Below are 20,829 nucleotides of genomic sequence, written 5' to 3'. Positions count from 1 at the left end.
AAAACAAATCGGCTACAAGGATGTGATTCTTCCGATATCCCAGAATCCTCCTCTTTCAGGAAGTGGTCAGCTCTCCGGTGCTTGTCTATGTAGCGTCTGCTCACTGTCATCAAGCCCGAATGTGTATTTAGCTATGTCAGTTATGGAGGAAGAAGAATTAGAATTTGTGGAAGATTTGGATGCAATCTTACACCTTACTCCGGAGGTACAATTGGCTATCGAGCAGGTAAGACCAGCGTGTCTGGGATGTAGTTCTCTTTTCACAAGGGTGATACGATACTTAACGCTTATCTTATCGCTGTTGCAAGCTATTTAGCTAGCTACTTCAAATGTTAGGTGTCTCAAAATAGGCTTTAACAATCTTTCTCCACGGTCAACACGACCTCAGGTCTTCGAACCTGTTTGAGTGGTGAGCAAGCTCTACCGTTTGTTCCTAATGTTGTACACGTAAGATGTGTCCTGCTGGTAATTTATATGAGGGGGTCATTGTTTGGTCATGCGCCGAGTGGTCGTTGGCAAGCAAGAAGTACAAATAACGTTATAGCTAACGACAGATTCTCTATGTTTTCACCTCGGAGGGCAAGAGGTACGGGAGAGACACTGTACAGAGTTTGCGACAGATTGATTGTTTATTTGCTCTACTGTTAATATGTGTCTTCACTGTCACTTTCGGTAGTCGTAGAGGTAAAGGAGCATTATAGATATCTATCAATGTCCACTTGACAGTTAATTAGTCTGCGTAGTTTTGTCTTTTCGCACGTTTCTTTGCTAATATCAAATTTTTCGTCTGTAAGGTTTTCCCCAGCCAGGACCCGTTGGATCGAGCCGATTTTAATGCTGTCGAATACATCAACACCTTGTTTCCCACCGAGCAGGTAGGTCGCATAATGATGCGAGAAGGTGACGCATAGTTGTGCACGTCAAACTTAACGTTATGTCCGAAAACTTATGCTCAATATATTTTTAAATATGATCTTCGCTTTAGATCGGATTTGAATTTGTAATATCTCTTACACATGTATTGTAAACATGTAATAATCAAAGGCAAACCTCTATTTCTAAAGTCAAATCCATAGTCTGCATCTGTAATAGAAATTTTAGCACAGTGTAAAATTCTTCAAAAATTGGTTGTTTGGAACATTTAGAAGAGTCGTTTTCTGGGTGATCCAGTGAATTCGTGTTTGTCATTCCTGCTATTCTAATGTATGGCCACTAGGAAGTGCTGTCTCCTTTCAAGAAGTAGTTTAGACTGCTGTAAACGTTGTTGAATGTGTGTGTGGAGAGAGGGAGGGTATATGGAGGAAACACCTGAACACTTTATCTCTTTATGTGTCATTATTTTGTTTGCTGTGGGTTATAACTCATGATTTGTTTTCAACAGTCCTTGGCAAATATAGATGAAGTGGTGAACAAGATTCGTTTGAAAATTCGGTAAGCAGTTTGTTCTGTACTTCAAAAAATCTGCTCCACTTTTTTCATTCTACTATTGTGATGTCTGAAATGAACTTTTTTTTCTTCTTAAGGAGGCTGGATGACAACATCAGAACTGTCGTGAGAGGACAGACCAATGTGGGACAAGATGGCAGACAGGTAAGTGTTCTCAAATTAACTCCTTATGACTGGACTGAAAATAACTCTTTTGTGTTTACCTGAACTTGCTTTTATCCATGGATATCTGATATGTGAGGCACTCCTCTAGAGACACAGCTAGATGAGTGATGGAGACAAGATATGGACAGAGAGTTTTGCCAGATTTTTACACACATACACACGCACCTCACGTATGCAGTCTGACTACCCCCTGTGACAAGAGTTATGGCCTCTGCCCCAGCATTGCCTGCTTATGTGTGCAGCACAACAGCTATGGTGTCAAAGCCCCTGCTCTCCATCCATCCATCCATCCATCCATCCATCCATCCATTCATTCATCCATCCATCCTGTGGAAAAGGATGAGTCAGAGCTGTCTTGGCTTTTCAAAAAAAAATTCCTCTCTCTGTTTCTGGAAAAAGACGGCATACATTTCCCCGTTCTGTCTCAGTAAGATTCCGTTCCACACAGCGGTTTGGTGTCCCGCTGCATTTTTGGATGCAGACAGAGAAAAACCTTGATTTAACACAGATCTGTGCTCAATCAGCACAGGAGGAAAGAGCGAAACGTGACACCTGATTGGGAGGTATGAGACGGGGAAGGTGGGGGGGTAAAAGCAAGATGGGCTGGGTGGCCTTGTCTAGCCTGTTTAATACTTAGATGCAGAAATGGTTTTGGTGGGGGGGATAGTTGATCCGCTAGGCTAGGACTCCTACTCCTTGGGCTGTCTGAGACGTTTCCATGGCGCACCGAGTAAAAATCCTTTCTGCAGATGGAGGGGGCGACTGTGGAGGTGGTGTGGGTTACAGATGTAGAGTCTGGGGAAGGGGAGGAGGTGCTGGAGTACAGGGGGGTGGGGGTGGGGTACACAGAGGGAGTTAGAACCGGAGAACCCAGTGATTCTCCTTTTGTTAACTCTCAAAAGTGTTTATCAGCACCATTAGGGCGGAGGCATCTCCTTCTTCTTAAGCAGAGTCTCTCGGGCTAACGTGATGACATTTCGAGCTTTGCGGGGATGATTGAGAAAACGTGTGTGTCTCCGTCACACAATCAGATTCTCCATTGTCTGAGGAAAAAGGTCAGAGTTACCATTAGACATCAGGAGAGTGTATTGTACCGTCTGTCTGACGGTGAGTCAGCTTACTTTGATGTCGAGACGCAGCCGAAACCCTTGATAAGCCCCGTCTCTTGGCCCAGATGTTCCCCCTGTTTAAATGGCCTTTGGCTGCCACAGATCTCAGGGAAAAAAAAACAAAAAACGGTTGGATTCTCTCTGCGTTGCTGTCTGCTCCTGAGTCGATATTCTCTCTCTCTCTCTCTCTCTCTCGCTCACTCTGGCAGGAGTAGGCAGCTGCAATCCTAGGGAGTCCTGTGATTCGGTGCCCAGTCGAATGCCTTGTTCTGTGGTCCCAGTCAAAAACGTTCCACTTGTTTTCCTGCCTCAAGTTAAAACTGTCTTTTATATAACTCACTCTGTCACCATGAAGCGCAAATAAACACTAAACATATCGACATCATTTTTATTCGGTAGTCGAATATTTGATAGAAAGGGAAACTCTTTGCCGTCAGGGGAAAGAATTAAGCGTGTTTGATATTAGACGGGGAAGCTAACAAAGCGACGGAACATTTGACGACGGTTTACTGACTTTGCCGACTCATTCTAACCGCCTGCTGTTCCATTGTCTCGTACTGCAGTTATGGTAATGCATATATGTATGTGTTTTTTTTTTCCCGTAATGCAGCTTAAAGTTCCCATAAAAAAAGTTTGCCGTGTTCTTCTCCCAGATGGCCGACTCGGATGAAAGTTTTATGGGCTCCAGGGAACCAGTTTGGCTTGAGATGTCTCATGCAATTTTTGGCATCTGGAGTTGCTTATTAGGAATGCCGAGGAGGAAAAAAAAAACAAAACAAAACAAAAAAACCCCAAAAGAACCTCACCAAGAATGTAGCATAAATATTTAATCTAAACACAGGAAAGAAAAGTTTACTGACTATGTGGTTTCTGTCTTTTTTTTTTTATATACACTTATCTCTCGCTTTGTTCCCTTTGGAGTGGTTCCGTTCATTGGTCATTATTGACGGGTGTGTGTGTGTGTGTGTGTGTGTGTGTGTGTAAGCTCATCAGAACAGTTTAAAGTTATCTTAAAGTTTACTGTTTGAGCCTTATCTTGAGGTGAATCGTGAGGCCAAGACAGTAACATGTGCTGACAAGAGTTTTGCGCTTGATCACAAGAAGCCTGAAATAAAGCGGTTGCTTTCCTAAGCAATTACATCTAAGATGATTTAGTCACAGAAAAAAGCAAGATTATCTACGGCCCACCGTTCGCAACGCAGCATAATTAAAGAGTAAGTCATCGAAACATCTTCCTGCGCTTCGGAGAGAAATTACAAACAGCGTGTTGATTGATAGAAAGGTTTAATGAGACGCTGCTATTTCAATTTCTATGAATTTATACCAAGCCTGTCTTTCCCTGAAATCTATCGGAGGAAGCGGCAGACCAGAGAAGGAGGGGGGGAGGCGTGGGAGGCGCGCTGTCTCATGGAGGTCTAGGACTGTCTGTGTCTTTGTCAGCCTACTCAGACTGCTGCCTGCTTGAGGCGTCTGAGGGGAAACATCCCCAACTGGCAAATAGAGTCCACATGCATGGGTCCAACTCAGCCAGAACGGAGCAGGACTGGGCCTCTCTCTCTCTCTCTCTCTCTCTCTCTCTCTCTCTCTCTCTCTCTCTCTCTTTCTCTCTTTTTCTCTTTTTGTCTTTCTCTGTGTCTCTTTTGTCTCTCTCTCTCTCTCTCACCAAGGAGAAAGAAAAAAAAAAAGGTAGAGGAGAGATAACAAAGGGGGTCAGGCAGCCGGTGATCGGGCCTGTCTGTCTGTCTGTAGGCCAGTGGTCAGGGTGGTGGCTTAGGCTTCTCTGGCACTCGGGTCATTAGGCTAAACGGCGGAAATGAGTTCCGGAGACTGCCAGACTTCACAGGGCCACTCCTCGTCGCGTTATCGGCATATCTGTGGCCCTACGCGGCTATGTCTGTTACGCGTGGTCACCTACGCCTCTACGCTCTGATGTCCGGTTAATACCGGGTTGACCAAGTTGAATAATTCTTCAGACATTTGCTTGTGACCGTGAACTTGTCGTGCAATGCAGCACTTTTAAAAAACCTTCCTTGTTGGAATGGATGACCCCATCCTGTCAGCACATTGTGTGTGTGTGTGTGTGTGTGTGTGTGTGTGTGTCTGTGTGTCTCCTTCAGTGTTTTGAGGCGGCTTGTAAAAGTGGTAAATTCCAGAGGGCAGCTGGTGCCGGCTGTTAGCATTCCATTTGCCCAGAGAGAGAGAGAGAGAGAGAGTGAGAGAGAGAGAATGAGAGGAGAGCCAAGCTCCCTCCTCACACTCTAAAATACACTGGCAGCAGACAGCATTGCTGACTGCCCTCTGCTTGCAGCTGCTCCTACTTTTTAAGGGGAAATATTTTATGGCACATACACTTGGTCAGAAAACAGAGAGTCCGTTTTTGTTGTTGTTTTTTTTTTTTTTTCCCCACCCTTGCCCTGTGGAAGTTGCAGCGGGCAGGCTGCCCGTGACCCTGGCCCGCTGGCAAACTTGGTCGAGTCCGCTCTTCACCGATGACTGACGTAGTTCTGAGCTGGTGCCGTGAACCTGTAAGATGCGATGGGAAATCAGGTGGAAGAACATGTGGTTTGAGAAGAACGGCTGGATGCAGCTGGTACACACTTAGCCCTCTGGAATGCAAGTGCAAACTGGGGGCGATTTTTTTTTTCTTTTTTTTTTTCTCTCTTTTTTTTTTTTTTTTTTTTGTTCCCATCAGGCTGCGCCGTGCCGTTTTTAGTTTGTCATCTCTTTGCTGATCCGCCCTGGAGTTGCGCACACTAAAAATAATAAAAAGGAAGAGGAGGAGGAGGAGGAGAGCATGGAGCAGACAGGCCCAGAAACGTCTCCATCACATCAGTCTCTTCGAGAGCTTTGACACACCTTGATTTTATGCCCCGTGGGGTCTTCCAAAACTATCCCAATCATGAAACTCTTTTGTGTGGTTGAAAGATTAATTATATAGTACGTAGGAAAGAATGCTTAATTAGAGAAAAAAAAAAACCAGTTAGAATGTGCTTTTTAAAGTGTGCTATGGCAATAATAGACCGCATTAATCAACAGCCGCGAGCTGTGAAATCCTGAGATGCTTCTAGAAGCAGTTGTGCAAGGTCTGTGTATGAAAGTGAATGAGAACAAGCTCATAAAAATTTCTGCCGCCTGTTGAGGGGGTCTTATGACGTATATGACGTTTTCTCTCCTCTTTTCCAGGCCCTGGAGGAAGCACAGAAAGCTATCCAGCAACTTTTTGGCAAAATCAAGGACATCAAGGACAAAGCTGAGAAATCTGAACAAATGGTGGGTAATAAATAAATGAATAAACAAACAAAGAAAGTTCTTAGACAGGAACTTGTTCATTTTAGGCCCCTGAAAGTAGACCCAACTTGTTTAAAAACAAAAAAAAAAAGACAAAGAAAAAAAAAAAAAAAAAAGAAAGAAAAAAACTTTTTTTGTGTTGGCTAACCTGGGGAGGAAGCTGTGACATCCTGTGAGGTTTTTTTTTGCACACCGCAGTCGTGTAGAAGCTAAGGTAAAGCTGTGTCCATCTGTGTACAGCTAGATCAAAGCAGAGCAGGTCAAACAGGGGCCACGGACTGAGAGGTGCTGAAAGAACAATGGAAAACCTCCCGATGTTGAGTGTACCATAGCAGTCAGATCTCAAAGATGTATTTTTTTTTTCTTTTCTTTTCGTCTCCCTTGCTCTCAGGTCAAAGAGATTACGAGAGACATTAAACAGTTGGACCACGCCAAACGTCACCTGACCACCTCCATCACCACCCTCAACCACCTTCACATGTTGGCTGGGGGCGTGGACTCTCTGGAGTAGGTGTCCACGCACATCTCCACACGTCAGTTAGAGGTGTACCCGTGGGAACGCTTTAAGCCAGTCGCATATTTCCCTGAAATGACTCCTGAAATAGGGTGGAAAGTTTTTTGGGTTTTTTTTTTTATATAAGATGGTGATGATTAACAGGGGCAAGGCGAAGTGGCGAAATTGAGAAGGTGTTGAGTTTGGTTTTCTCTCGCTCTGACAGGGCCATGACACGTAAGAGGCAGTACGGCGAGGTGGCCAACCTGCTTCAAGGCGTGGTCAACGTTCTGGAGCATTTCCAAAAATACATGGGAATCCCACAGATACGCCAGCTCTCGGAGAGGTAACATACACACACACACACACATACACACACATGCACAGACACACGAGCACGCGCTCTCATAGACACTTTTAATCTCATTCGAATCAAACACAGTCAGCTTGTCCTTGTTGTAGCCCCAGAGCCCTTGGCTGTCTGCAGTCAGATTTATCCTAACTCGGGGAGCATGCTGTTTGCCAGCTGCTTGAATGAGTGCTGAATGCAGTCAGTGTTTACATGACTAATTCACTGCTGTTTTTTCCTAAATTGGTGCTTGGTGCTGAGGATTTTGAAGATCCTGTTTATGTTTACCAAGGACACAACACAGGAAGGAAATGTGCTCGACAGGGCTCCTTTATTCATTCGTTTTTTGGTTGTCCCCCCCCCCCCCCCCCCACCCCGTGCTCTGGGCTGTGGTCTAAAACACCAGCAGTGAGCAGCCCTTTTGTCTCAGATATTCCCCAGCGTAGGAACACACTGTGTGGTTCTAGTGTGTGTCCCCACAGGCTCAGAGACTGGATCTCTTTGTCAAGGCTCTTTAGTCCTGCTGTCCATGTGTCCCAGCTTTGACTCTCTGACTCCATGACTCTCTGACTCCCTGACTCCCAAATAAAGCCTTTGGTTCACAAGCAAATGGGAGAGGCAGGGTGTGGGGGTGTGTGTGTGTGTCTTGTGGGGGTTGGATGTGTGTGTGTGGGGGGGGGGGTGTTGGGGGAGGCACTCTGCCCTGCTCTAGTCCCTTGATGTTGATCTACAGTGGCACGCGGCGGTCGGTTGCTTTTTCCGTGCCCCTTGACCCATGCAAACAGTTTCACCACCATTTCATTTTCTTAGGAAGACACAGTCAATGAAATTAATTTTGAAACATTTGGAGCAGAACAAGGACACATGATATCGTTTGAAAGGGGTGTCATAAAAAAGGGCTGTTTTGGTTCTGGAGAGGCCGTGACTCCCTGAGTCTTGGGAGTTTGCAGGAAAGTGAATAAGAGGGCGTGGAGCAGAGGAATGTCTAATGTAAACATATTAACCCCCTGCCCCTGCTCTTCCAACAGGCTGTTTTTAGAGCACAATAAGGCTTTCCTTGTCGTGAACTTCACACTCTGCCAACACATTGTAGAAGAGGAAAAGATGCAGAGAGACAGAGAAAGAGGCTGGATTGTCCAAACCGTTAACCCCCCCCCCCCCCCCCCCCCACCCCTCCCTTCAAGAGCACAGCTTCGACCCCGCAGCTGAAAACGGAAAAAGTGAGATGTTTTCATTCCTCCGAGCCGCGGCCCGCCCTAAATAGGAAGATGGTGCCGGTTCAAAGGTGTGGCAAAGACGTTTGATCGGAGACGGCAGCTGCGGGCACAGGATTAGACAGACTGGTGGGTCTGTGAAAGAGCTGGAGAGATGGGAGAAAGACCCAGATAGGCAAACACATGCCCATTTGGAACACTGGGCTCTGACTGGCAACAGCATCTGTGCTGTCTCTCTGTGAGTTCGTGTTTATTTTGGAAGACACTTGTTGTTTCAGCGGTGGAATGCGGCTACATCGCGGACCGCGCCGAAGAGATCGGTTGATGACTCAGCGACCGCGGCCGTGTCAAAGCGTATCGGCCGAGCTCCTCTCCGACCGCTCGCCAGCCGAGGGCCCCCCCGAAGTCGAGCGTGATATTATTAACGCGCCGATTCCCATCGTTTGACACTGGTCATGTTCTATTTGCCCCCTCATTCAATACATACCACCCACAGCTGTTTGACAGATGTCAAAAATTAAACATGTTTGTGACAAGTACATTCATTTCCACGCGTTGCTCGCGCCCAAACATTAAGCAGCAGGACAAGTTGGAAAATTGGATGTTTGCTGCAAACTGAAATGCTTTTTTTTTTTTTTTTCTTCGTTCTAGAGTACTTGACATTCTTGGCCTGTTCATTAGTTTAAGAGTTTCAGTCAAGTCATGTTGAAAAACAACATGTGAACCAAATCAGCAGGGCCTGTCTGTCTTCAGGTTTCTGTTTTCCCTCTTGCCTCTTTGCACTGGGGCTAGGGGTGATAGGGGCCTTTTAAGGGTGTTTTTAGGGAAGAGCCTCTTTAACCCTGACCTTGCCTGGGGTGGGGGGGTTTAAGGGACGCAGTTTGGGTGATCCCATCACAGGGGAAGCCCCCACCTCACTCCCGCCCCTCCTGTAACTCTTTTAACGCTGACCTTGGAGCAGGGAATTCCACTCTGAGGCCATGTTAAACATCGTCATGACGACAGTCCCGCTCATCTGTTTCTTTTTCTCTCTCTCTCTCTCTTTCCCTCCCCCACCACCACAGAGTGAAAGCAGCACAGAGCGAGCTTGGCACTCAGATCCTGGCTGACTTTGAGGAGGCTTTCCCTTCCCAGGGCTCAAAGGTATTAACCCCACCCAAAAAAACAGAATCATCCAGAAAGTCCTCTTAACTCTCTTATCATTCATTCCCCTCATTGATTGTCTAAACCACAGGAATGTGACCGTGTTTGTGTTTGTGTGTGTGCGTGCATGGGTGTGTGTGTGTGTGCGCGCGTGTGTGTTTGTATGCGTGTGTGTGTCTGTTGTTCCATTCTTGTAGAGACCTGGAGGTCCTAGCATTGTCCTAAGAGATGCCTGTTTAGTGGCTAATGTTCTGGATCCTCGGATCAAACAGGAGATCATCAAGAAGTTTATCAGACAGCATCTGTCAGAGTACCTGGTTCTCTTTCAGGAGAACCAAGACGTAAGTGTGATCTGACATGGTTAAACGAGTCTTAGATCGATTGTCTGTGGTTACGCCGTACGAGAGGTAAAAGTTCTTCACCTTCTCCTGCTGATACGCAGTACATGTGTGTTCTCTGAGCGCAGGTGGCATGGTTGGATAAGATAGATCGGCGCTATGCCTGGATCAAGCGACAGCTGGTGGACTATGAGGAGAAGTATGGGCGTATGTTCCCCGAACAGTGGTGTATGACTGAACGAATCGCTGTGGAGTTCTGTCACATTACCAGGTACCCACAGACAGCCACAGCCAGACTCCATCTTCTCAGTCCAGACGGTGAATGATCCAAAACAAATCAGATAGAAGAAAGCATTGAATGAAAGTAGGGAGTAATTCAGACCCTTAATCCCAAAAGAGCTCAAATTAAAGACGAAAACTATTATGAATGAGAAATGTTTTTGTAATGCTCTATTTACTTGGCGGCGATCAAGCACTCGATGTAAATCATAGAGTTTCTGACATCTAATCTTAATTTCGCCTGTGTCAGAGCAAAGAAAGGATTAAGTATGAGGGGGAAAAAAAGTTGAGCACTGGTTGTCAGATGCTGTTTGCTTAAAGGGTTTGTTTTTACAGTCATGTTAATGAAAGTTCTCTCAGGGGAACCATCAGCGGAACTTAAGTGCCCAGAAAAATGATACCGCGGTTACGCCCTGGACTCCAAATTGCAGACGCTCTTCCTCTTTGATAAAGTTCTGTGTAACACACACACCATCTATTTTCTGCCTGTATTTGGTTATATTGGGATACAGTGGAAATTCTTCAAATCAGTGTTTCCAAATCCTGCTCTCTGGGGGCCCCACTGCTCTACATATGTTGGATCATCCCCTGATCCGGCACACCTGATTCCAATCTAATGCACCTGCTTTGACGATTTGATTAATTGATGAATCAGCTGATGAGCCGTATGGGGTTCGTTTGATCAGAGGAACATCTGAAATGTTAAGTACTGTTTTCCTCTAGGAGCAAGATATGGAAAAAACTGTTCAAAATGTAATTGGAAAACAGCTATAGACAAGTCTTTGGCCTTAATTTACTTCTCACCACTGACTGTAAATTCAGTTTGGTGACCAAGTCCGGTGTTAGCCCATACGCGCATTGACCTAAAAGAGTGAACGTGTCTTGGCCGCTGAGGTTTGTGTTGACCGCCGTGTGTGATTTTTGTGGTCACACAGGACTGAGCTGGCCAAACTCATGAGGAACCGTGCCAGGGAGATCGAGGTCAAGCTTCTTCTCTTTGCCATTCAGAGGACCACGAATTTTGAGGGGCTATTGGCAAAGCGTTTCTCTGGCTGCACTTTAAATAATGGACCTGAGGTGAGAATTCAGGTCTGTGTGTGTGTGTGTGTGTGTGAATAAGTGGGGTGTACTAATCTGTCAATCTAGTTTCTCATTTCCAGTTCACTTTTGTTCTACATCTGACCACAAAAAACTTTGCCTGCCTGTGAAACCAGTGGAAAACCAGGTCGAGATGTTCTGACTTTGGCTTGTTCTTCTTTTCTAGAAGAAACCCGACACGCCTCTCGAACCTACAAATCCTTTCCTGGAAGACGAATCGAGCGAAGACAATGTGTCGGAGAAGGACGAGGATCTTGACAGGGTGAGGCTAGAGGCTTTTGTCTGTCGGTTTGACAGGCCGCTTCTGTCTCCTCTCTGTAGTTTGTTTGTTTCAGTACAAGTTTACCCCACCCAGAACATGACACAGCTTTTCATTACTGTCCTATTAGGCAATCTAAAGCTCTCTGTAACACAAGCTAGAAATTACAGATGAGAAAGAATTTTGGTCAAATGCTCTTTTTATACTGTTTGGACTGAAGAGCAAATGTGTATGTAAATGTTTATATGAAAATGCATTTTGGTGTTTATCCAGTGTTTATGCCCAACAAACACACCATCCCCTGCGATATTTATGAACCTTTACAGAAATATCGTATGAATTTGTCAGATCCTAAAAGTGCCCGTGTTTATAGCGATCTTACTTTCCCTCTGTTTTCTGAAAATATCATGAACCCAGAAGATTTCCAGTCTTTCAAAGAACTTTTCACAGACACTTTTTGTTCACTTGGATTTTTGACATACCAAACGTTACTGGGTTCACCACAGTGATTCAAATGTTGCAATGTTCTTTCCGTCAAGTTTCCTTCCACATTCTCGGCCGTATCGCTTCTAAAAAAACTTCTCAATTGACCAATTTTTTCCTGTTTTCAGCCCAAGAAACCCAAAGCCCCAGAAAACCCCTTCCACGGCATTATATCAAAGTGCTTTGAACCACACCTGTATGTCTATATCGAATCTCAAGACAAGTGAGTAGAAAAATGCAGATTCCTACACACACACACACACACACACACACACACAAAAAAGCCCATATGTTAAAATGCCTGGAAGCGTCTGTGAATCTGTGAACCAGTGGTAGGTGACATAGACATGGGAAGATAATGTTTTCACCAAATTGTACACATACTGATGTGCATGTTTGTGTGTGTGTGTGTGTGTGTGTCCCATGCAGAGTGCAGATACAGATGGTTGTAGACACCCTCCCTCCCCTCCTTTTCCTGTGCCCTACTCATCAATCCTGCCTCTAGTCTCTAACTTTATCCTTCTTCTCTCTTTCTCTCTCCCTCTCTCCACTGAAGCAGAAATGTTTCCCATTAGCTGTGTTAACCACAGACTGCTGCAGACGGTCTGAAAAGTGCCTCCACAGCAGATCTCTCTCTCTCTCTCTCTCTCTCTCTCTCTCTCTCTCTCTCTCTCCCTCTCTCTTTCTCCCAGCCTCACAGCTTTCTCTCCCCCCCCCCCCTTCTACCCCCTACCCCTCACCCTCCTTTTCTTTCTTCAATGTGGTCTCCTGAAAACGGGGCACGGTTGGGGGACTTGCCTCTAAATTGCACGCTGGCTTTAGCTTTAGCATGGTGACCTTTCTTTGACAAAGGCTTCTTTTATGGGACCATGGTCTGACCATGTCTGGCACAAACTGCCCACATTCTTCACTTGGTTTGTGCAGATCTGGTCGTAAAGTGGTAAGACAGTAAGGAAACCCAACCAAAATTCATTACTTACACATATAAACATGTTATATATATATATAGATGTGTGTGCATGTGTGTGTGTGTGTATGTTCCACATAATAACCTTAATCCCTATACTGTGGCCAGTTTATTGACGTACGGGATGAAGGGAAATTTGAAGGGAGACTTTGGTTTAATTATCGGTTTGACTGTTAGCATCTCTCCCAAATGCCTTTTATCTGCTAATCTTAGGAACCTCGGAGAGCTTATCGACCGCTTCGTGGCCGATTTCCGGGCGCAGGGTCCACCCAAATCGGGCACAGAGGAGGGCGGTGCAGTGCTGCCTAGCTGCGCGGACCTGTTTGTGTACTATAAGAAATGCATGGTCCAGTGTTCTCAGCTCAGCACTGGAGAACCCATGATAGCCCTCACCACCATCTTCCAGAAGTATCTACGGGAGTACGCCTGGAAGATCCTGTCGGGGAACCTGCCTAAGTAAGACCAGAAACCTCACATGTCGACAGCAGGAAAAAAAAAAAAAAAAGAAAGAAAGAGAGAGAAGGAAAAAAAAAACACAGTCTCTCAGTTTGACTCATGAGGGTTTCATCCTTCCATCTCCCATGACTTGCTGTCTAGCTTTTGATCCTCCCAGCTTTGCTGGAGTTGTTTATGTTGTGCCGCTGGCTCGTGTACAGTGAAGAAAATCCTCTTGGTGTGGTCACATTAGACGACTTGCTCAGTGTCGTTTCCCTCAGTGAAGTTTAAAAAAAAAAAAATGGATGCCACCATCTTGTGTGGCTTGTTTTGTATTGTATTATGGAGTTAAAGTGGTCTCCTCCTGTTTTTTTTTCTTCTTTTTCTTTCTTTCTTTCTTTTTCTTTTTTTTTTGACAGAGACTCTCTTGTGGTTTCCCAACAGTCTCTGTGGTGTTTCTGTTAGTTGGTGGGGGAGCTGATAACCATGGTAACGGTGTATGTTTGTGTGTGTGTGTGTTCGTATGATTACTTGTGTATTGCAGGACCACCAGCAACAGTGGAGGCCTTACCATCAGCAGCCTGCTAAAAGAGAAGGAAGGGTCAGAGGTCGCCAAATTCACCGCGGAGGAACTTTGTCTCATCTGCAGCATCCTCAGCACGGCCGAGTACTGCCTGGCCACCACGCAACAGGTGTGTATGTACACACACACACACACACACACACACACACACACACACACACACACACACATACACATACACATATATACATGCACGGCCGAGTACTGCCTGGCCACCACGCAACAGGTGTGTATGTACACACACACACACACACACACACACACACACATACACATACACATATATACATGCACGGCCGAGTACTGCCTGGCCACCACGCAACAGGTGTGTATGTACACACACACACACACACACACATACATCTGTCAGGTCATTTAATGACCCATGGGTCTTGTGTCTTGTCTCCAGCTGGAGGAGAAGTTGAAAGAGAAAGTGGACAAGCCTCTGATGGAGCGAATCAACCTGACTGGAGAGATGGACACCTTTAGCACGTAACATATCCACTGCACTGCTCTCTCACAAACTCTATCTGTCTCTGTTCAGCTCATAAAGGACTTATAAATAACCATTTCATTTCTAAACTTCAGTTACAATACAGTATGTTTGTGTAATCCATGTCTCTCTCTCTCTCACTCACCCACTTTCTCTCCCTCTCTTTCTTTCTTTGGCAGTGTGATCTCAAACAGTATTCAGCTCTTGGTCCAGGACCTGGACTCGGCGTGTGATCCTGCTCTCACAGCCATGAGTAAGGTATGTCAGTCTCTCACAAACAAGCAGGGAGCCAGCTTTCTCTCACGTTGGCCCGCGCTTCAGAGTTCGCTTGGGACGGATATGCCCCGCAGGATCTAAAATTCGTAAAAAAAAAAAAAAACATTTGAAACAGACCATTTAGAAACAGAGCTTAGGGCTCCACAAATGTATTGACGTTGAGCGATTGTTTGACAGAAAAAGGTCTCCTTCACGTTTTGTTATTTTGTAGCTTAAATAACGCTTTCCGGGGCTGACAGACATCAGACGTGTCTGTCGAAGATCAAAATAGTATTACAATTTTTCCTGGGTGCTTTTTTTTTTTTTTCACCCAGTTAAATGCTTTTGAAGTTTATGAAGTTCTTTTTAAGAGACGTGTAGTTGACCTGTCAGACCCGCTAACGTACGAGCTCGCCCGTTCCTCCGCAGATGCCTTGGCAGAGCGTGGAACACGTGGGAGACCAGAGTCCGTATGTCACCTCTGTCATCATGCACATCAAACAGAACGTCCCAATCATCCGGGACAACCTGGCCTCCACCCGAAAATACTTCACCCAGTTCTGCATCAAGTTCACCAAGTGAGTCCCCGGCCACCCCAGCGCGTCTCTGGTCACAGAGTCCTGTTCTGAAGTGGGATTTATGGTGATTAAACGAATGGTAACACAGGTCTCATTTGTTCTGTCCTCTGTGGTCTTTCCAGCTCTTTCATCCCCAAGTTCATCAACCACTTATTCAGATGTAAACCCATCAGTATGGTTGGAGCCGAACAGGTATGGTTGAGGTTTGGGGTTTTTTTGTTTTGTGTTTTTTTGTGTTTTGTTTTGTCCCCCCCCCCCCCCCCCCCCCCCCCCCCCCCCCCCCCCCCCCCCCCCCGACAGTTCAGACCAGACTGTATTATTCGTTGGTCTGATTGGTTTTCATGTGTTCATTTTTTTTTTATTTGTTTTTTTTTTTATTGGAAATGTTTTGTCCCATGTCCCCTGTTGTCTATACCTACATAGCTTCTATTGGACACCCACTCCCTAAAGACGGTCCTGTTGGACTTGCCTTCCATCGGTTCCCAAGTGGTCCGGAAAGCTCCGGCAAGCTACACCAAAATAGTGGTCAAGGGAATGACTCGAGCTGAGATGATTCTAAAGGTGAGAGTTTTTCTTCTGGCCGTAGCAGATGCAGCATTAAACATTTGTGCTTTAACATTCAGTCAAACTCTCTCGTTCGTGAGTGATCCCGCCCACCCACCCCCACGATTGGAAAGGGGGGGGGGGGGCTTAACGCTAGAATAGGAAAGTATTTCATTATCAGATGCTCGTAAAGACCCTTGTGCATTTGGCGTTGGTTTAGAGGTATTCGCGAAGCCGTGCACCCTTCTGTTTTAATGAGGCTTTTTCTGCAGGCAGGAAGTGGCCTTCTCACAGCATGGCTCTGCCTACGAAGTGTGCAGCTGCTAGCAAAATTCCTTTTTCAGCTTAATGTCCCATATCCGCAGGCGTGGGATCATACACACACACACACACGCACACAGACATGCACACATGGATAAAAACACTGATGCTTGTTATCTGTACGGGTCCAGATTTGATTTCTCCTCTAGAGAGTTAACAGAGCCCCCGGGTTAGGACAGCCTGTCCCTCTGTTGTTTCGCCAAATTCAGAGAGACAATGGCGTGTGCCTGACTGTTCTCTCTCTCTCTCTCTCTCTCTTGCTCTCTCTGACCCCTGTCTCCAGTCTGACCGCGCTCCCCTCTACGGTCGCTCCTTAGGCTCCCCTGAGCTTTCCTGTTGTTGTTCTTAAACTGCCTGGAATTCAGCTCCACATCTCTTTAATGCTCAGACCAGGACCGACTCTAATCACGCAAGATTGACCTCAGTCAAATCCATTAGTATTAAAAATTACAAAGACCGTTCGCCATCGCCTTCATCTGTTACCAGGCTGCATGGTTTTAAAACCGTGTCTGAATACCCGTGTGATTGCGAAAGCACCATTCTCAAGTTTTTGATGAAGTTTTAGATATTGTGGTCAAATCTGACATATTGTCCCCTCATAATTAAAAGCATAATGAGAGTTAAGAAGTTAAGCTCCCTCCTACATATAATAGAGAAGAGGATCTCCTTAGCTAAGCCTCTGCTGGTCTTCCAGTCATCTCTGCTGTGCATCCACACCATTAGACTGTTTATATTGTGTACACTGTGTATTGGTGAACGTGTGTGTGTGTGTGTGTGTGGAGCGGGAGATCCCTTGGTCTGACTGAGAATGGGCTGAAGGTCTTCACATGCCATTGGCATTTGTTCACAGTCCATATGAAATAAAACGGCTGTTTAAAGTGGACCTGGAGCTGAGTGAATGCCTACACTAAGGTCTTTGAATCTGGTCAGCATTTAATGATTGACTTTGCACTGCCCCCAAAAATGCGCTTTGCAGGTAATTGCTTCCACGTTGAGCGCTGTTGTGCGGATCCCGAGAGAGACGGTGTCGCCAAAAAGCGAGTCGAGCCAGTCGTGGACGAAAAGTTGATCTTTTCCCTCAGCTTCTGGTCTGAGGACTTGTAGGATGGCCTGAGAAGATGAAAGGATGGAGAAAACGGTCAATTGTTTTGCAGGAATGGATGGCACGATTTTGCCTGTCAGGACCAGAACCTTAACAATTCACATCTGTCAGATTCTCATTCACATTGATACTTTTACGGGAGACATGGGACTCCCGGCGCTTCTGGAGGCTCTAACTCGCTGTCCACATGATGCTCATTAGAGAACGAACGAGTAATCTGTTAAAGATGTCTTCGCTTCTCTCTCTCTCTCTCTCTCTTTCTCTCTCTCTCCCCCTCCCCCCCTCTCCCCTTTACGGTGAATGGGCTTGCTCCTGTGTGTCCCAGGGTCCAGAGCTTGTAGAGACGTGTGCGTGTGGAGCCAAGGAGAGGTGAAAGCCAAGTGTTGAGGCTGTGAGACGTGGCTGTTTTCCACACTCTCTGCCTTGGCCCTCTCCCCTCCTGTTGTGGCTCTCTCTGAGCGGAGAGAATGGAAAGGCAACCCTAGTATGGGTTCTTTTTTCCCCCCCCGCTCTCTGTCTCTATCTTTCTTTCTTTCTCTCTCTTTCTCTCTCTGTACCTCCCTCTCTCTCTCTCTCCTCTTTACGAGCTTTAACTGCAAGGCCCCCTCAAGGCTGCTCCTTGGCGTGTCTCCAGGGCAGTCACAAAAGTAAATCATTTTGGCAAAGAGAAAGGACCCTTAGAATTCCAGGCAGTCCAAAGCGTTACACATCCCTTTTCCCGTCCTTGGGTCCAGCGTATCCTGGGCCCCACTGCCCCTATAGGTGGGCAGGAGAGAGGAGGAGGGAGGGGAAGGAAGAAATAATGGGGGGTGAAGGGGAACTGTATTCCAGATTACCCCCCCCCCTCCTTTTTTTTTTGTTCCTCCTGTAGTATCTGTCAGCCATGTGTTCCTCTGGTCTGCAACAAATATGAAAGTCACATGTCATCCAATCCAGCCTTCTCTTCACGCACAAAAAAAGAAAAAGAAGAAGAAAACATTATGGGCTTTTGCCCCATTTAACCTTTTTTATTGCTGATTTGCCCAAACTCTCTCATTATACTCAAAATAATTACCGGTGAGGCTAATTTTGATTCATTCAAGCATGGAGTAATTGCCCTATTAAAGAAAAGGGGCCTAAATATAAACCCCCTTAAGTGTGGGTTTTTTTTCCCCCTCCTGTTGGTTCACAGGTCTCATGTGACACCGTATAGCTATAGGAACATCTCTAAGTGATATGCTATCGTTTTGTTTTTTTGTCGTTGTTGTTTTAAACACACCTCAGGTGGTCATGGCGCCTCACGAACCCCTCGTTGTCTTTGTGGATAACTATATCAAGCTTCTCGCTGATGGAAACCCCGAGACCTTCCAGAAGATTCTTGACATGAAGGTAAGCCACTGCCACAGCGTTTTTTTTTTTTTTTTTACTTATCTCATGTGGTAATAGCCACATTTCCTGGCCTGGTTACAAAACAGATCTTAAGATTTTATACGTCAGGCGTCACTCATAGCATCTGAAGACCCCTAAACATGTTTTCAAAGTGACATTAAGACCACTGATTCGGCTAAACGCTCAACTAAATTAGTAATTGACCCACAATCTATCTTAAGTGGCTGTTTTGTCATATCTTTCATCCACAAGAGACAGTCAATAGACTGATTTGTACAACTGATTCATTCTCAGTGCTGTCTGACTTCTCATACATGCTATTAACCAGTTGCACAATTACCCTAGTCTCATTGGAGTCGGTGTGTGTGTGTGTGTGTGTGTGTCTTTTCTCCCTCAGGGTCTGAAACGTAGTGAACAGAACGTAATGCTGGAGCTCTTTAGACAGAGGTTACCCACACCCCCCTCAGGGCCCGACGGCGGCCCCTCCCTGTCCTTCAGTGCACCCACTCCCGAGCAGGAATCTTCACGCATCCGCAAGCTGGAGAAGCTCATCAAAAAGAGACTGTGAATCCAGAGTCCACAGCTTCACTTCAGTTTAAAGTCGTCTCTGGCTGTCGTCCTAGCACACTCCTGATCTTCTCTACGACGCTCATCGCCTATCTGTCGAAAACTATGTACACTAACTTCTGTTACCGGTATCAGTGAGAATTTGCTGTACATATTTGGTCAAACTTTCTTTTTTTGTGTTTGTACTCAGCCTTTGAATATCAAAGGCATAACCATGATCGTGTAAGCGGTCGCATTCACACGAATCTCATCATGTGAAAGTAGTCGTTGGACTATGATGAAATTTCCTCTGTTGCATTGCATTTCAGGCTTGTATGGGTACTTTATGTCCCCCCCGCCCCCTTCTCACTCTCTCTCTCTCTCTCTCTCTCTCTCTCTCTTGCTCTTTTTACAACACTAATATCCAGACTTTTGCTATGTGGTTGAAAGTATGGCATTTACTTTGCAGATTTTTTTTTTCCTCAAATATGTTTGCACTTAAGAGAACAAAATGGAAGGTTGAATTGTCCATAGAAGTACCCTGCTGCTAACTTGGCACTAACTCTTCCGGCTTAGGAGCCTTAACTTCTAAATGATTTAAGAGCAGTGCTTTCAGAATGCCTCCTTATTAGTCCAGTCAGTTGCTCTTTTGGTTCCCTTTTTAGTGGAACTTGGCATTGGCAGTGCTGAAGGTGCCTGTAGAGAAGTAGAGTTTTGCTGGACTGGTTGGCTGGGCTGGGCTGGGCTGGGCTGGACTGGACTGAGTCCTTACAAGTTTTTCGGTCTCCAGGTTCAGTTTTGGAGCCCCAGGCGTCCTGCAGCGGAGGAACTAGGGATTTCCTGTCTCCCAATTAGAGACAAACCAGTTGTTACTTTTTTTTTTCCTTTCCCTTTCGCCTTTTTTTCCTCCTTCTTCTTTTAATTTTTCCAGGTTGGGCTCAAAATTAAAAACAGCACGCTCTGTTTTTTTTGTTTTGTTTTGTTTTTGTTTTTTTTTAGTCAGTGACCCTCGGCCAAGATTTAGAGTTAAAATCGTTTATGTATATTTCCTTTCGTTTCCATACATAATCCACTTTGCAGGACCCCCGTTGCATTCTCACGTGCGTTAATGTGAAATACAGGCGCGAAAATGTTGGAATGCTTTAAAGACAGGGCAGTGGGATTAATGTTGAAGATAAACAGTCATAATTTATGTGAAGGAATGTATTCTGTTTTTGTGAGGTTGGTCTAAAGACTCACCTCCCTCGTTAAACCTCATCCTCTCTACGCCTCTGAGAGTTTTGAAACACAGGCTATGTGATGATGCGATGAATGTTAAGGTAACGTCTTAGTCTGGTTTAGCACACGTTTACAGTTTAGTCTCAGTCATCTCGCTCGGGACAGGTCTCACTTGGCACCGGTTTGTTCTGTGTTTTTGGTCAAGATATCAAAAAGCAGTAAGCTACTGGACTATGAACTGGAAAATATCAGAAAAAAAAAAATGAAATCCATGTAAAGTCTGAGGAGAATCACGTAACGATTTTAGGTTTGTTTTTTGTTTTTCAACATTCTGTCCCTTTCACGAAGCTCTATCTATAAATGTATTAATATATTGAAGATGCTTTTGATGTATACATTCCTGCCTTCTCTTAATAGGAATAAATGACTTTTTACTCTCGAATGACCAATGCTCATTTGATTTGTGAAATGTCTCTACTAAAAGTGCAGGTTTACAACATAAATATAAATATATATTTTAAGAAGCCATTATGAGAACTGGTTGGTTATCCGCGGTTTATCGCCTCATTCTTGGCAACTTTTAACGAAAATGTGCGAGAATAATTTTGCCTGCTTATTTATTTTCCTGAGGAGGAGGGGCGATTTGTTAAAACATTTATTCTTCCCTTAATTCCCACTCCAATCAGCGGTGGGAGGGTGCTTTAAAAGGCGTTTCTTTTCGTACGGCTGCTTGTAAAACAATGAACGTCTTTGAGA

The 20,829-nt window shown here is 45.3% G+C and overlaps 1 protein-coding gene across 1 annotated transcript; it reads left to right on the top strand.

Annotated features, from left to right (window-relative positions):
• The first annotated feature begins 124 nt into the window (after positions 1–124).
• vps53 (VPS53 subunit of GARP complex) lies at positions 125–19,713 on the top strand. Its single transcript, XM_030776997.1, has 22 exons — positions 125–226; positions 795–875; positions 1,382–1,431; positions 1,524–1,590; positions 5,904–5,990; positions 6,400–6,515; positions 6,728–6,847; positions 9,129–9,207; positions 9,405–9,548; positions 9,674–9,816; positions 10,760–10,901; positions 11,089–11,184; positions 11,793–11,887; positions 12,845–13,087; positions 13,611–13,758; positions 14,059–14,141; positions 14,322–14,400; positions 14,827–14,975; positions 15,098–15,167; positions 15,399–15,536; positions 18,205–18,309; positions 18,707–19,713. The coding sequence occupies exons 1-22, from the start codon at positions 134–136 to the stop codon at positions 18,875–18,877; spliced, it is 2,499 nt and encodes an 832-aa protein (XP_030632857.1). The 5' UTR covers positions 125–133; the 3' UTR covers positions 18,878–19,713.
• The last annotated feature ends 1,116 nt before the right edge of the window (positions 19,714–20,829 follow it).

This window comes from Chanos chanos, chromosome 6, assembly GCF_902362185.1.
Source record: "Chanos chanos chromosome 6, fChaCha1.1, whole genome shotgun sequence".
Taxonomy (NCBI): domain Eukaryota; kingdom Metazoa; phylum Chordata; class Actinopteri; order Gonorynchiformes; family Chanidae; genus Chanos; species Chanos chanos.
This window is presented reverse-complemented; position numbering and strand designations above follow the sequence as displayed.

Bases quoted from the DNA above. Each gene is read 5' to 3' on its own strand.
- vps53 (XM_030776997.1), top strand. From the start codon at position 134: ATGTCAGTTATGGAGGAAGAAGAATTAGAATTTGTGGAAGATTTGGAT. The intron at 9,549-9,673 runs GTAAGTGTGATC...CTCTGAGCGCAG, and splicing joins TCTTTCAGGAGAACCAAGAC to GTGGCATGGTTGGATAAGAT. The intron at 14,401-14,826 runs GTATGTCAGTCT...GTTCCTCCGCAG, and splicing joins CTCTCACAGCCATGAGTAAG to ATGCCTTGGCAGAGCGTGGA.